This window comes from Gymnogyps californianus, chromosome 5 (genome assembly GCF_018139145.2).
Source record: "Gymnogyps californianus isolate 813 chromosome 5, ASM1813914v2, whole genome shotgun sequence".
Classification (NCBI taxonomy): domain Eukaryota; kingdom Metazoa; phylum Chordata; class Aves; order Accipitriformes; family Cathartidae; genus Gymnogyps; species Gymnogyps californianus.
Window position 1 is genome coordinate 59,701,312 of NC_059475.1, and position 16,752 is coordinate 59,718,063.

At 38.3% G+C, this 16,752-nt stretch overlaps 1 protein-coding gene across 6 annotated transcripts in view; it reads right to left on the bottom strand.

Annotated features, from left to right (window-relative positions):
• CDC42BPB (CDC42 binding protein kinase beta) overlaps positions 1-16,752 on the bottom strand; it is a 99,958-nt gene that overhangs the window by 17,490 nt on the left and 65,716 nt on the right. For 2 of the 6 annotated variants that reach the window (XM_050898326.1, XM_050898324.1), the window contains exons 13-26: positions 15,012-15,254; positions 13,221-13,331; positions 12,513-12,757; positions 12,233-12,338; positions 11,526-11,650; positions 10,641-10,746; positions 8,863-9,011; positions 8,166-8,260; positions 7,999-8,078; positions 5,281-5,370; positions 4,781-4,870; positions 4,270-4,375; positions 1,684-1,820; positions 963-1,102 (exon numbers count right to left, since the gene is read on the bottom strand). In XM_050898326.1, the coding sequence (XP_050754283.1) occupies positions 963-1,102; positions 1,684-1,820; positions 4,270-4,375; positions 4,781-4,870; positions 5,281-5,370; positions 7,999-8,078; positions 8,166-8,260; positions 8,863-9,011; positions 10,641-10,746; positions 11,526-11,650; positions 12,233-12,338; positions 12,513-12,757; positions 13,221-13,331; positions 15,012-15,254 (1,823 nt within the window). Of the gene's footprint in view, positions 1-962; positions 1,103-1,683; positions 1,821-4,269; positions 4,376-4,780; positions 4,871-5,251; positions 5,371-7,998; positions 8,079-8,165; positions 8,261-8,862; positions 9,012-10,640; positions 10,747-11,525; positions 11,651-12,232; positions 12,339-12,512; positions 12,758-13,220; positions 13,332-15,011; positions 15,255-16,752 lie in introns of all 6 variants that reach the window. The other 4 variants (XM_050898330.1, XM_050898329.1, XM_050898325.1 and 1 more) reach the window with 3 other exon arrangements.

Genomic DNA, 16,752 nt, shown 5'->3' on the forward strand with positions numbered 1-16,752 from the left:
GATGACACTAATGCCTGAAACTTGCCCATGCTAGAATTCATAGCTGTGGTGGTTAATGTCTATTAAAACATCTAAGAATCCTCAGAAGACAGACTCAAAGAGGTAGCTACAATAAGCAGATAAAGCATGGGACAGTTGGTATAATATCTGGCTGAGTTGCTTCAAGCAATGTACTGATGTGAATGCTGTTATGTGCAATACTTCCGCGCTTCTGCTCCCGCTGCCAGCATGTCAGAGAGAGCTGACACTGACGGTTCTCAGAGAATAAATATGAGAAGAGAACAGCAGTAGTGGTGCAACCCCACGGTACTACTGTCTGGAAAAAATATAAATCAAGGTGCCTGTGAACGCTAACTTTATAGTCAACAGAGAGAGAAGGTGCTGTAACATTAAAAGGTATTACGCTTTCTTGATATTTCCATAAATTGAAATAAAAAACCTTCTTGGTTACTCTGATCAATGTAAGTCTCAGATCTTTTGTAGACAGTGTTCAGTGGTTCAAATGGTTCACCATGAAAAAATAACTCCTGTGAGAAGGCAGGGTCAGAGCCACTGGCACTGTAAATTAGTTGGTGCTTTTCTGAAGACTACTTCAGTTTTTCTAACATTCCTGAAATTACTGGCTATGGGATGATCTGTGACTCAATGTTGAGGTCAGAGTGCAGGGAAAAAACCAAACTACCAAAGTCTATTTGTTTTCCATGTGTGCATGTGGAATTTTATGAAGAAGCATGCTAATACTGTAAATATTAGTGACTGTAGTATAAGTGACTATAAAGTCACTTATGCGACTTGTTGAGCCAACTCGTTCAGCCTAAACTTAGCTGCAGTCTATATAAAGAACACACAGGTCTTCTCAGACCAGAGCTCTCATGATCTTTAAGTTTCTTGTGTACTATAAATAAATATTCCTGTTAGGAAAAAAATACAGAGGATTTCTACTCTGTCATAATAATACAAACCTGAGATCCAAGACTTGACTTGCAACAACTCCAGGCTGGGTGGATTTTCCTTCAGGCACATCATATAAGAACAGTTTACAGTCACAGACAACTGCATAAGCCCTCTGCCACCCTTTCTTAACTCCTGTAGGCTTTGGGACCTGCGTATAAATAACTGATTGCTTATTAAATGTAAGCACATGCAGTAGACACAGAAAGCAGGGACATTTAGAAAAGCTTATACTTAGATCAACGGAATTAGAACACGTTCTACTTGCCCTTCAAAACAGAGTGAAAAATGTCAAATAATCAAGCAATCATTTTTCCCCCCTTAAGTCCAACCATTCCCTGTTACAGTTTAATAAATACATTAGGTAGTATTAGGACAAACAATGGGACTTGTATATTCCACAAATGCCAAAATGGCAGGACAGTTTACCTTGCATATTATGCTTACATCAACAATGGCAGAAATTCTTCCTTAAAGCATGCTTTTCCCCCCCCTGCCGCTTATGAACATTGTAGCTACTAATCTACTAACCTTCAGCTCTTGTAGTAAAACCAACTGTTTCTCCCACATCTAAAGCAACGAAGGTTAAATAAGTTACATATATGGCACACAAAGCCTTAAGGCTTTAGCACAATTCAGGAGATCTGTTTAAACATACTCAGAGGTTCCAAGCTGCATAGCTGTAAGTGAAGTTTAGTATTTTTCTCTTGTCCAAGAACAAAAGACTATTACCTTGACATAACCTTTATAGGCAGTTCCTATTCCTCTTTGCACATCTACTCCAAGAGGCCTTTTGGCTTGCTCAGGGGGTATGGGACAGACCTGAGGTGCGCTATCCTTGCAGGAAACATGGCATGCAAATGAACACACTAAGTACAAAAGAGAAAATTCACAGTGAAATGTGTGTGAGACAATCATAACAGGAGATTAACGTAGTCTACCCTTACACTCAGCAAATTAACTAATCACACTGAAACTGGCAGTCAAATATTGCAACAGCCCACTATGCTAAAGGAGTGAACACACCTAGATATTGTATGAGACTCTCCAAAGTGCTTTTATTTTCTCTTTTAAGCCTATTACTTCCATAAAGGGCAAGAACTGAGTCCACATTTCAAGGCAACTTATGAAAGCATTTTCCAGAAGGAAAAGGAGTTGGTCAGCCTCACTGGTGTTAAGCAGTAACTAACCCAGTCACAGAAGAGAAAGAGTATTAATAAAGGAGGAATAAAAATTACAGGGCAGAGATAGGAGACAAGATAAATATAGTAGGTGTTTAATTTGATCCAAGTATGCAAGAATACTGCAAAGACAAATTAAAACTAAACTGATCATAAAACCAGAAAGGGTTAAACTATTAAACACAGGCAATAGACTTGAAAGCATAATAAAGTAGAAACGAGGGGACAAGGACTGAAACACTGTATGGTGAAAGGGGCATATATATATCTCAGAGTTCAAATAAGGAGCAAACATCTATACTAATCGTTGCATCCTTTCTTACCATTTACACCACTTTGTACCACTTTGTGCTGCACCAGCAAGGGACAGAGGTCTCTAGGTCTCGTCTATAGAGCACTTCACACAGAAGCACTACACAGAAAAAACTCAGAATATACACCACTTCACATGAGACAGACCACAAGAACTGCGGAATGAATTAACATGTTATATCGAGGCACCCGACCCACAGTTTATGCACCAGATCCTTCCACAGAGATTTTGCCTGGTTGGTCCCAGCTACCCTGTTTCTACGAGTAGGCTTGGGAAGGCAGTGGGAGAGTGGCATGGCACTGTGATCTATCCTGTGCTTCATCCTAACCATATTCTCAGAACTGGGCATCTGGCAGATACCCTATGCACATCTAGTCCCGTAATTACAAAGGCTCAAAGGATTCCAGAAAACCTGGAAACAGCCTGCTTCTGCTAGAGCCACAGACTGGCCTACAAACCTCCTCCTCACGATGCCCAAGGGAACAGCCAGGAGAGAGGGCAGCCCAGAGCAGGCTGCCTGGCTTGTTCTTTGAGCTACAGTTGCTCCCAGGAGGACAGGGGTTACCAAAAAGTCATGCACGCAAAGTACTGTAGGTGCTCCCCAAGACCAGATAATAAATTCAGCTCTTTCAGGAGGCATCATAATTATTTGTGACTACATATCGAGGCACACCAGTTGCAGAATAAGGAAAATCCACAGGATATAGCCAGTTCCACAGGCCTCTGGAAGTGCCGCTGTATTTTTCCGTAGTCTCCAGCATTGAAAAGAGGAGGAATTGGGAAAAGCAAGTGATTGCGAGTGGAACAGGGCAAAGTTTTGTTCTACTGGAGTCATCTCTATTCTTATGTCAATGTGATTCTAGTTTTTTCTGTAGCTATCAAGATCTGGAGTAGAAGAGGCAAACTGGAAAACTAATGATGCAGAGCTTAATCAAAATACACAAGGAAAAAAAGAGTGAAGTTGATAGCTACACTAAGGGAAAACGACCGTTTCAAACTTGCAGGAAGAGATGCAAAACAAGAGTTCAGAACTGTCAGCAACAGGAGACAAAAGGCAGCCCCAGGGCAAGTGCTGGCAGAGTGATAGGTGCTCCTGGGGAAGAACCGCCACCAGAAGATCTGCCAGGAAAAAAAGCCCTGAAGGCAGATGAGGCAATCTGAATATGATACTGAAGATGTCAGTGGAGAGGGTGTCACTAGCAAGAACTACACTGGACACAGAAATACAATAAGGTTATTTATACTGTAGTGTCTTCAACAGATTTGTGGACTACTTACTGAGTTCATGTGTCTAATCAAGATACAGGTAAGTATTTTCAAATAAAAATACCTCCATATACTCAAACATGGAATTCAATAGTGACACATGCATCAGAGAAAGCATTTTAAATAAAACTAATGGACAGCAAGACAGGCTACAGGCCAAAAAGCCTAGCAAATGGTCCTCCCAACATATGGGGTTTATGATCAGTGTAGCACAAAAGAGACAGACTCAGATTCATGTTACTACAGCATTCCTGTAGTCTTCTCCACTATGGAAACTGAAAACCGTCCTGCCTTTCCCGCCTCCCCCCACAACTCACACTATAACAGCACTAATGGTAGCAGAATTAATTAGTAATATGAAAGGGAAACATGAGGGCTTATATTAATTCTTTGACTTTAGAAGTCTGATGATGATGCAAAAGAAAGGAGAACCATTCAGTGGCAGCCACCTCTCTCTTTCATTCCCTCCCCAAAGAAATGTTGCCTTAAAACACATTAGTATTTTGGGATGATTTTTTCAGGGTCTTGCTGAAAATATAAAAAGTTTAACTGACTCACCGTCACAGGCATAACCTTGTCGAACTAATCCCACCATAAGAGAGGTACAATGACTACACTGAGTAGGGCTTGTGAATGACTTGATACTGAGTTGGTGAGCTTTAGGCTGAAAGATACATTCAGGACAAAAAATAACTTTTCACTTTCTGTACATATGTAATGCAAGCATCTCCCGTCACCACCCTCCAGTATATCAGAGTGTATATTATTAAACCTGGGCTTCTTTTAAGTATGTGCAGCATGTAAAAAGTACTGCAAGTCAACAGCAACAGTTTTATTTCCAACTGCATAAGACACTCAAACCCAAACCTATAACCAACTATTTTTTGTCATCCCTTCTGACAAATCAAAACCCATCAACTTGCATTTGGAAACATTTGATTAAAAACACAGACCTAAACAAACACACACATGACAAACCCAAACAGGACAAGAACAAACACGGAGGGCTAATTTATAAATGATATTTTTTCCTTTGTTCTTTAGAATAAGGTTAGCACAATCCCCCTACCTTTGGTACAGCTAGAGAAATGGATTGAATGGTGGGGGAAGGAGCAGCAGGCATCCTCTGAAGCCGAATTGGTTCCTGAATCACAAAAAACTGCAATTGAGCAAAATGAGGCTTCAAGAATTTGCTTCAAGATCGGGGTGGCAAAGCTTGTTTTCTGATTTTTTTTTTCTTTTTGAAAATTATCAAAACTTTAATCGCCATTCTGATTTAATAGAAACAGATTGTGTTTTAAAGCACTCACAGGAAAGCCTGCACACTAACAAACAACCAGCAATACAGAAAACATATGAAAATGAGGTACATCAACATACACAGAGCCAGCGAAAAGGTTTCATTTGCAACTGTCCTCAAAGCAGGTGCAATTAACACTGACACATTGCAAATAAGCAACATTCAATCCTGCTTCTTCATAATGAATGCTGCAATATATGTTTATCATGAACAAGACAGAGAGACTTTCTAGCGAATTACTCTTCAGGGTAAAATAACGGCTCTCTTACTTCTTGTTGTTGCTCTGCAGTTACAACTGAAGTAGACGGTGAAACTTCTGACTTGGGACCCTGTGTTTCCGGCTCACTAATAGAACTGGTCTGCAAAAGTGACAGCAAACATGTTAGATCAGGTACCACAGATCTGATGAAGTGTTCTCACGTCAACAAAATGGAAACAAAAAACAATGCTGATTTCTATATGCAGTACACATACATCTAACAACTTTCCACTCTGGGGGGAAAAAAAAAAAAAAAACAACAAAAACTTTCCTCAAAACAAACCCTGCCCTCTCATGGAAAAGCTGTAAAGCTGGAAGTACTGAAATGCAAAACCTGATAGTAGGCAGCATAAATGCTGTAACAGCTGCCTTCTCCCAGCCAGGCTGTGTCTAATCTCTTGCATGCAGGTATGGAATGATGTTTGAGAAGCTTGGCAATCATCCATAAAATAGCTTGCTTCTCATGGTAGCTTCCTACACCAGGATTTTTCTAGCACACAGCAGCCAGCAATTCTGCCACAAGAAAAATTCTTAAAGTAGTACTACACAATCTTTTAAAAAGTTGTTTAAAAATGGTTGGCCTCTGTCATTAAAAGAATCATGTCTACTTAATCACATTGTCTTTTATTTCACTAAAATTTAAGACTAGCATCCATTACAAGCCTTCTATTAATTTCACACTTAAATTAGCAACTACTAATTGCCAGCACAAGGGGGAAGTATGCTACAATTCCAGAGCTAAAGAAGCTGGGTGTGGAAGTAGGATACTGTATTACTGTACTCTGAGGACATCATGAAAATCATGATTAACAAACATCAGATTAGACTTCACATCAATGATGTAATTAGCACTAAAGGCAACAAGTAATGAACCACTCACTTCCCAGCCAGTTTAGACAGGAAAATGGCTCAAGTTCAGTTAGCTCACTAAATATGTTCAGATATGTTATTTTTTTTGTTATGAATTGATTGGTAGGGCTAGGCCATTTAAGACCAAATTGTACCATTATGTAATATGAACTATTTAAAAATGCTAAGTGTGATTCAGCTTTAGCCATACAGATAGTCAAAATACATAATAGTAAGCCTGTAAAGAGGTATTAAAAGAAAACTAAACTAGCTCTATTTAGTGGATTAAGTTATAGAGAAGTTAAGGAAGCAAAATATCTAGTTTTAGAAGGCCATTTTTACTATGACAGGTCACAACAAAATAAGGAGACAAAACTACTAGCAAAAACTTACTTCTTCCCAAAAGGCTAGCAGAGAAGATGTAGACGAAGAAGAAACAGAATCCTTTGTTGTAACAGATATGAGGGATAAAAATGATCACTTATCACCCACAGGAAAACTTCAGATAGAGTATTAGTAGGCTAGCTAAATAAAATTTGTTATATGGCCAAATGATGTTTATTCAAACTAAATTAACCCAGAGAAGATGACACGGACTATCTTTATAAGTACATGTGAAAAAAAAAAATTGTTAATGGAAGTCATTAAGTACAGTAAAAGCAATTTTAATGTAATTCATCAGAAAATGCCACCTGCATTTCCATAGCGACTATGTATTTATTGCAGGATCTGTAGAATGGAATCTTGATTAGTTATGGGCTTGGTATTCTACATGTTAGTGTTTTAAATATATCTGGTACTTTTTAAAGCAATGTTTTAAAATATCAAGGTCAGTAGATAAAACTTATTATTCAGATAGTAGCATATATCATGTTTCTCTGTCTTCCCTTCATCTCATCCATATAGCACATCTTGCCGCTTCAGCAAGAAAGCCAGCGTGGACATTTTCTGAGTGGGAACAGCACATACACAACGTGTATACAAATATCACAGCATGTCCACAGGCTTTCTTTTTAGCAACAGTGACAATTTGGGGGATGGGGGTGGGGGGGTGGTGGAGATTACACATTTCAGATATAAAAATCTAACCAGACTGATGAAGTTTTAACCTGAGCCCCTTTAACTCAGCTCCATAAACTTAACAGATTATTCTTTCCAGTTCAAGTTCTTGCTTTTATCCTAAACTGTCTGTACGTTTTGCAAAAAAAAATCCCAGAAAATCTTCACAGATCAAGAGTTCATGAAGTAAGGAAATGTGATTCAATGTTGCATTTAATAGCTGCTTCCTCAGGGAATTCACAAACCTTTTAAAGTGAAACACCCACCTGGAGCTGTGATTTGTATGATTAGTTTTCTAAGGATCAGAGGGTGTGTCATGATAAACTTATTATACCAACATCAGTGGGTCCTCTGATTCTCTTCCCAGTTCCTTCTACTCTAACCACTCCATTAAGATCTGGAGCCAACAATTTTACACATCTGTTTAAACACTCCTTGAACTGTGTGAATATGTTGCATTGTATTAACCAGCATCTTCCAACTGCAAAGCATTTAATTCCTTATTTGTAACAGGGTGTGTCAGCCTTTCCAAAAAACCCTGAATATATATTATTTAGCCAAACATTTGAGATTAACCTAAACAAAGAAGCTAGAATGGGTAATAATTAACGTGAACTTCTGGGAATATTTCCCAAAGGTGCCAGCTTCTCTACAAAATGCCAAGCAATTTGACATCTACTGGGCGTCCAATTCTGTGTCACACTAATTTGGCTAATATGCCAGATCCAAACGTACCATATAGTGCCCAAGTGTTACTTTTACATAATAAAAATATAATTCAGTTATCACATTTTTATAGTTATTTTATGTAATAACTCACTCTGAAAGTCAGATCACGTGCAAGAGGAGAGGTGTTGAAATATTCAAAAATGGAATCTTGAAAGTCTGGAAGTTTGAGACCTAAAACCCAAAGCAGAACAGGCTTAGCTAAAAGGCAACACTGCAGGTGGTGTTAGAACTCTGTTAAAACACATTAACTTTAATTACCTGAATCTGTTCTGTATTTTTCTTCCAGTTTTTTCTTCAAACCTTCCATCTCTTCCAACAGTTCCCTATTTTTTGCTTCCGATTCCTTTAATTTACTAAAACAACACAAAATGCAATGTGAAATACCTCAAAGGCAGGAATGCCAGTGCACAGCGTTGTTAATTTCTGGTCCTACATCTCAGAGTTTTGGAAAATGCCTTTTTTTTTTTTTTTTGAGGAGTGGTGGTTTTTTAATTTATTTTTTTTTTTTAAGGCTGATTAATTTTACTTTTCCCCTAAATAGGCACCTCACTACTTGACTAGATAGTGAAAACTGTACTTGAGGCTCCTGCTATCACTGCAGATATCTGCCAAACAAAATTATTCTAATACTAGTTTGGCTTTTAATTCCCAAGAATATGTCTACTCTCCAGTCAGTCTAAGAAAAGGTTTTGAATTTGCTCTTATGCTTTTTTTCCCCTCAGGTGCCTGAGATCTGTATCTTATTACCAAGCTATTCACAGCAGTAAAATGTTTACTTGAAATTTTTGCAGTTCTCATTTGACTATGTAAGAAATGTGTAGTCTGTAGAATGGGATTTTTCTGGCAAACTCCAATATCCCAGGCACAAGAGGCCTTTTTAAGAAAGTTGTTACTATTCTAATCAGCAGTTTAGAGCAGTACATTAAAACCCAAACAGAACCAAAGCCCTTATTACCTTTCAAAAGATATGTTTGCATCTTTAACTTTTCGTAGCTCTTCTTGAACTAGTTGTTTGGCACGAATTTCTGCGTCAAGGGCGGACTGTAATTCCAGCCTAGCTGACATATCCAACTTCTGACTGCGTCGTACTTTCCAAAGTGGATCCTGTTGCAGTAAGTTACTGAATATTAGTATCAACTGTCTAAAGATATTTCTGTTCTTGTTCAAAGACATAAATTAGCTTTCACACTGGTTCAGAGAATGGTCTTCTAATTAGTCATGGACAGTGTACCTGCTACATGGAAATCAGTTGATAGTCAGACTTTGTTACACAAAAATGAAGTAATGAGCAATTTTTATATTAGTTAAACCACTAACACAATATGCTTGAAACCAGTATGCCGGATCACTGAGCATGAAAGTCAAACAGAGAACCCATTGAAAATGGCTAGTTTTCATTGTCCAATCTAGAAAAGAGTAAAAAACTTGCACAGTGACATGCTGGACTTTCAAACATGAGATAAATGTCAATATTTAATGTAAAACATACTAATCTAAAACATACCAAGAGTGACAAAACCATGAAAAAAAATGAAATAATCCGGGTCTTGAGATACCCAAGATACCTAGAACGTTTGCCTAAACAATTCTCACGCTTGCTAAGTAGCAAACACTATACTTCTGCATGCACCATGCAATTCCACCCTACTACCCCCAGAAGCTAATATTCTGAGCTTTTCCAGGCATTTTTCAGTGTGGACTACATTTTTGATATTCCCTCATGGATACCTCTCTAGTCACACATGAACTTGCAAACAGTCATGAAAGTGAGAGGCATTTTTTATGTTGAGATATAATTGCCTTAGATCAGGTTCTGCTGAAGTTACAAAATCGGTTGTAATATAAAGAACAGACAGCGTTCTTTATTCTGGCAGTAGCTAAGAAGAAAATGCCAACTGCATTTGATCTGATCTTTCTTCCTATTAAACCTCTCAATATTACAACCGTCTCTTGATGACGTAGGCAAATGTTAGCTTATAGGAAGTCATAACTTTCTCTTACTCTCCCCTATTCATAGGTTTGGAAGGGGTGAGTACCTTCTTATCTGTATAAACCAGCAGCAGATGGACTCTTTGCATGGCAGACTGTGCTGACTGGCATCGCTAGGGACGTGGGCTTCCATGCCTAGCTGCAAATGGCTCTCCCTTTCCTTATGCAGGTATTTAGTACCTGCCAAGGCAAAACAGTGTTTTCATCTTTGAAACCATACTCCTTTGTGAGAGCTCTTCTATTTTGCAGATTTTTTTTGGAATTCATGTTACTACTGTATGGGAAAATTATGGCATAAGGTCTCATTTTTCTGTATGTAAATAAAGCTACATGCTCGCAGTGTGTCACTAGTTTGTAACAGTATCAACCAGTTAATACTTGTTCACAAAAGAAAACTTACTTTGTTATCTCAGTGTAACGGCAATTAAAATTATTCACTTGCATCTAACGTGATGAGGTACATTTCTGTACTCCCCTTTAATGGTTTAAGTTATTGTTTCTTCTCTCCTCTGTACTGTTTAAAGCAGTTTGTGATGGGAGATATTAGTAAGAAACAATCACCCCCTGTAATTATCAAATTCTGATCAGATTACCTAGATGGATTTCACAAGCAATAGATAAAAACTAGAAAGCAGAGCAGAGGATTTATTAGAAAAGAATTCTGATTATGAACAGATAGCTGAAACTAAAAATGTAGCTTCTTAGACATCCCCAGGACAGCCTGAATGCTTGCTATTTTCTTACCAGCGTTCGTGACCCCAGACTGGAACTTCTCAATGATTCTAGTTCTTCTGTCATCTTGGAAGCTAATGCTTGGAGATAGCCACGAGCATCCTTCTCATCACTTACCCTGTTGTGCAATTACAAAAAACTGTTACTTAACAGTTTCATGGCTCATAGCACCAAATACTGTACCACCAAATAATCAGTGTCTGCACTGGATTTAGGGACACAACAGAAATGGACAGAGCAGGGAAAACTCTCCCAGCAACAGAAAACTGAATACATCTTAGATTGTCTGCTTTAGATTTTTCTTTTATCTGATTCTCTTGATTGTGGCAGTTGCTAGGGAAACTGAAGTTTCCCTTCCACCATCAGCAAGAGTTCTGCAGAGATTCACTGTTATTGTTTGGAACATGATCTGCATATTGCTTGCTCAATTTTTATAAGGGCTACCTTCAAGTTCTTCTTGTCTTGCATGCTGAAAATACTTGCACACAGCTTGCTAAAACAGCAAATAACAGAGGGAAGACTGACCTGTGATTTAAGTGCAAGTGCTTGTCTAGTACAGCTAGTGAGGTTCTATACGTTAACATGGACCTTTTAAATCATGACCATCTTCCTGAATAAATTTATCAAAATATTCCAAATTGGGTGATTTAATGATCACTTTAGAGACTGAAGCAAGCTGACACCAAAACCCTCTCCTTCATACTTAATAGCAATTTCAATTGTCATTACTACTCAGCAATACTAGAAAGCAGAAGAGAAACAGTTAATCAACTCTCAGAAGTACCATGCTTTTGTTGATCCCAGACATGGAGAAAGGGCCTAGCTATACAAAAAAAAAAAGCCAATCAATATTTCAAAAGTTGAAAGTGGCCATCTGGATCTCTAAACAGCACGTACCATTGAATAATTTCTGCAATCTGAGCCTCCCAGTGAGCAACAGACTCCTTCTTTGCTGCTAGGTCTTGGAGCTCATCTTCTAGTTGTCTATTCTGTGCTGTCAATTTGTCAACAAAGGAGCAGAGCTGAAACAAAAGATTAATTGCATTTGTGACTTATGTCAGTTTTCAGATGTTTTACATATGTGTATGTCTACACACCTACAGAATCTGAACAAGCCACCCTGGGCTATCTGGAAGTTCTAACACAGACCAAAGAACTGTAAGGGGTTCTTTTTTTGTGGAACCGGAGACCAGCTCCTGAGTATAGAAGAACACATTGCCAGTTCACACAAACCAATCCAAAACAAAGGAAAAGTAAAAGCAAGTGTAGAGGTCATCAAGAAGAATGAGGTTTAACTGTAAGCCATCAGGAAAACAGGCTGTCTTTGTAAACGCTTCCCTCTCCGTGCGCCCTTCATGAAGAAATCAGAAGGTGGTGCCCTCTGAGTTGTGGGTATTAATCCCACACAGAGCACTACAGAGATGTTAAAGTTACTATTTAGCCAGATCTCTGACATTTATATGGCGAAAACGACACTTGTTTTATTCAGATACTGCCTGAACATTCACAGATCCTGTTCTGATCAATGAGTAGACTACTTCAACACCAGAAAGTAACGAAGTAAGAACTATAGTTTGCTTTAAAATGTTTCCTAAAATAATTACCCTCTCATTTTCTGTTGTTAGCTTTTTGTTATCTTCCAAGAGCATAGATCTTTCACGCTCATATTTCTCTTTCATTGTTCCTACTGCTTCCTCCATTTCACTGTGCCTAAGGAGAAGGACAAGAAATAGAAACACTTATAACATTGCTGAACCTGTAGACTGGGATTTTCAAAAAGGAATAAACAGAGTTAAGGTGAAATACCAACCTGCACAGATACCTATGCAATGCAACACACACAAAAAAAAATCCATAGTTAATGAATCATGCCCAAAAGCTTACCTTTCTCGCTTTGTTTTCTCTAATTTATCCTTTAATATCATGATCTCTTTCTGCAGTGCAAGCTGATGGCTCTCTGAATCATGTACTTCCTTTTTCACATTTTTTACTTCCAAAACATGTGATGCTTCTCGTCGGACCAACTCCTCTTCATAAAATAAGATTTTCTTTTCCAGCTCAGACTTAATTTTGGAAAGCTCCTGCTGATGTTCTAGTGTGGCACCTGCTGCCCGGCCTCCCTGCTTCAGCTGCAGAGGAAGAAGAGAAACCATCAGGAAGAGACTATGATCTTTATATTTTGGGAGTATTATTTAAAATCAGAATTGTCCAATTGGTGGCACTTGGGAAAAATTTTTATTTGGGCACTGAGTGATTTAAACAGTGCCTGTCTCCAACCATTAAGCCCCATAAGTGACTGCTCTGCTTACATGACCCTAATAAGGGGTTCAAACGGGTTGCAGAGATAACAGGTTTGGACCACATTGGTTCAGTATCTGCTTAGAATTTCTATAAACTGGACATTTTCAAGACATTAGTGTCCAATGAGATATTAAAGTCTTCCAAGCAAAAAAGCAAATGAAGTTGAACAGGTTAGGTCAGGTTTCTAGTAATGCTGTAGTTTTTAAGTCTCCCACAGGTATTAACAGTTGAGTAAGCAAAACTATTGCAGCTCCTGTGCCATGAGTAAACATTTGTCAAAAAACATGTAACCTTTAGAGCTTCCAGTTCATTTTCCAGTTGTTTGGAGAAGACTTCACTGTGCTCACGAAGCTTGCGTTCTTTTGATGCTTCTGCTACAACTTCTTCAAGTTGGGCTTCCAGCTGTAACAAGAATAATTTTAAGTCATTTCAACACAAGATAGTGTTATCTGTATCATTCATTTCCTTTCCTCCATATGGATGAGCAGCAAGTTTTCCTTATTTCTATTTTAAGTTACACCACTATAATAATCATCTCAGAATGTCATGATAATTGTTTTGCCTTCAGTGATCCAGGCATCCATCTGCCTCATGCAGTAGAACTATTAGTACATGACTTTTTGTACTGATGTGAACTACAGCAAGTACATGCAGCGATAACTGCACAGCTTCCTATTAATGCTAAGAGAAGGAAATGGCGCTAGGAAGTCATTGCAGTTGCGAAAGAAGAAAGTCTCCCACATTTACAGGTGAGCTCCATGCCTCAGTATCTACTAAGGCAGCTTAAAAATCCCAACCTTTGAGCCAAATTATTGCAAAATACTTCAAATATGAACACCGAACACTTTTACCTTGCAATTATGGAACAAAACAAGCTTGATCATCCATTTAGTGACTTCAGGAAGCTTATCAGAAAGACAATTTAGATTTAGTGGCAACTAAGGCAACTGTTGCAACTCAAGCAATAGTGGCACAGTTTTAAAACCTGACAGGAAGAGTAAGATTTGTTTTTCTGCATTCAAATTCAACTAGCAAAGTTGTTTTTCAAAGGATTGTATTTAGAATTGTGGGCCAAAATAATGAACTTATAGACTATGTTCTGAATAGAAGACTGATAGAGCTGTTAGGAAAGGGAGAACAGAGGAATCTGTAAGAACAGACAGGAGATTATCCAGCCCTGCATGGAAATATCGAACTGAATAAGCAACAACACTTGAATGCCTGCTGCATTCTGCTCTAGAGACAAGGTGCGACAGCCCTTTGCCTTTCCCAGTTAACTACCACTTCTTATTCATGGATTAAAGTCTGAGAAACTTCATCTCTTACTACATTTTCATAGACTGCCCTTCAATTTGCTAGAAGTTTTCTAGCAATGTTTATAAAGCTCTTGAATTTCTCTTCTACACTTCACCCAAAGAACACATAAGATTTGATGATTTTTCAGTGATTAAAAGACTCTGGGTTAACCACAGTAGCTGTTTCTTATGCCCTCTTCTGGTTATCCACTTCATCTTAAGTAAAACTATAAATTGCCTAGAATACTAATTGGAAATTAACTTGCTTAAAGGTATTACAGACATTCCCTACAATGACTAACTACAGAGGAAGGAAAATCACATATTTAGTCTGTATCACTATTCCTCCCTCCAGCTGAAGAGAAAAATTCAGTTGGGGAAAAAAAAAAAAAAGAAGTCAGAATACTCCAGTCTTAAAGCACACGAAGACGTTAAGCTTTCTAGGTTTCAAGCTGACTATGAGTCAGTCTACAAGAATCAAAACACAAGAACTAAGAAGCTGGGCATATAGCAAGAATAGTTTCCTCCAGATTAACATCAGCCTGAGTACAAACAAAAAAGAAGACTCAGTTCGTTTCCTGAAACATCAGTAAAACATTTAGAAACAAATTCAAGATCCATTTTGTGAACTGTAGCAAAGTTATATGGAGGAGTTACTGGAGCAACTTCTTACAGATGGACAAAGTAAATTATCGTTAACAGTCCCAATTTTTCAATACAATCACATATGAGATACTGGATAAGCAGCTGCTGAAATATGTTATTGTTAGCTATTTGATCAAGTTACCTCTTTTCTGATCTTCTCTGATTTACGGATGTCCTGTCGCATAGCATCAATTTTCTGCATGCTCACTTCCACCTCTTCTTCTTTGTCACGAAGTTGCCGGGACAGCTTCTGCTTTTGAGACCGCAAGTCTCCCATCCTCTCACTGAGCTCAGAGAACTCCTGCACAGCTAGCTTTCTTTGTTGGTGGGCATCTCTCAATTCTTTGGATTGCGTCTTTAATCTCTCTGAGGCTTCTACAAGTTGCTGGTTTAAATAAAAAAAAAAATATAATAAAAAGAGTCATTTGAGCTCCATATATTCTTTCCAAGAAGAAAGGAACTGGACCTACGTAAGCATGAACTGAAAGCTCAACCACCTCACATAACTTCTAAATATTATTTCTAATTCTTAATTTACACTTTTTTTTTTTTCTGGCTAAGCAGCTGCAGTAACATACCAAGACAGCAGTTATTCTGCTTCTAGTGTGGCAGCTCCAAGAGTACCTTTGGCATTTCAGAAATCTTTCTTATAAGTCTGACTGCACAAGGCCACCTCACTTCTAAATAACTTAATTTTAGATTACTACCATGTACCTGCACAATAGTAACCTTTTTTAAAGGAATGTTTTAGCAGACAGCACATTCAGGGGAGCCATCAAATACACTGTACTAGCACTGAGATGCTGCAACAAATCTCGTGAAATTCTTCAGAAAACTGAGGAATGTTCCTTAGAACAAACTGTGAAGCTCTAATACTTTAATTGAAAGTATAAAAGCTGTTTCCTTTACAGCAAGTAGTTAACAAAAATTAACAAGATTAAAATACCGATTGAATGCTCTACATAAAATCATTTGAGAGTGGGAGAAAAAGAGCAGAACTAGACAACAGAATAAATGTATACCGGCCAACGGACTTCTAAAACTTTCTGCCGTTAGTAGGAGTATGGCAGGAGCATTCATTAACTTCCCAAAAGGCATGTGTTCAAACCAGGAGGCGCAGATTTACCTTCTCTGCTACTCATACACTCTGGTAAATAACCCTTACCAGTGGTTAACAGACAGAAGAGAGACTGTTAAATTCCAGTGGACAAAAACCCCAGAGATTTTGGCCCGTGGATTACTTTTGGGTCCATCTAAATGCCACGTGAACAATACGGCTGCTAGACTTTTCCGAAACTAGCTACTTGAATACAAGTAGCTTTTTTTGATATTATTGAGAGTGGTACATAGTATATGCAAACCCCTATTTACTTCACTGTAAAATATTTTCCTGACTTAAACTAAGATATTGTTACATTTTAGGAGGCAAACAAAGGTGTAACGTACACAACAGTAAATAAACTCAGCAATTACATAAAAGTCATCCTCAGCCTTAAGCAATAATTAACCTTTTCGTATTATAAAGAGTAAGCGGGCTCAAGCTGGAGCAGTCACCTAGCTCTATTAACTCTTTCATACATATATATATATATGCGCGCTTTTTGGTATCTACAGGACTGATGACTAGCCATAGATCTGAGTTTAACTCCTGTGTATGATAGAATCATTTAGGTTGGAAAGGACCTTTAAGATCATCAAGTTCAACCGTTAACCTAACACTGCCAAGTCCACCACTAAGCCATGTCCCTAAACACCACATCCACACATCTTTTAAATGCCTCCAGGGATGCTGACTCCACCACTTCCCTCGGCAGCCTGTTCCAATGCTTGACAATCCTTTCGGTAAAGAAATTTTTCCTAATATCCAATCTAAACCTCCCCGG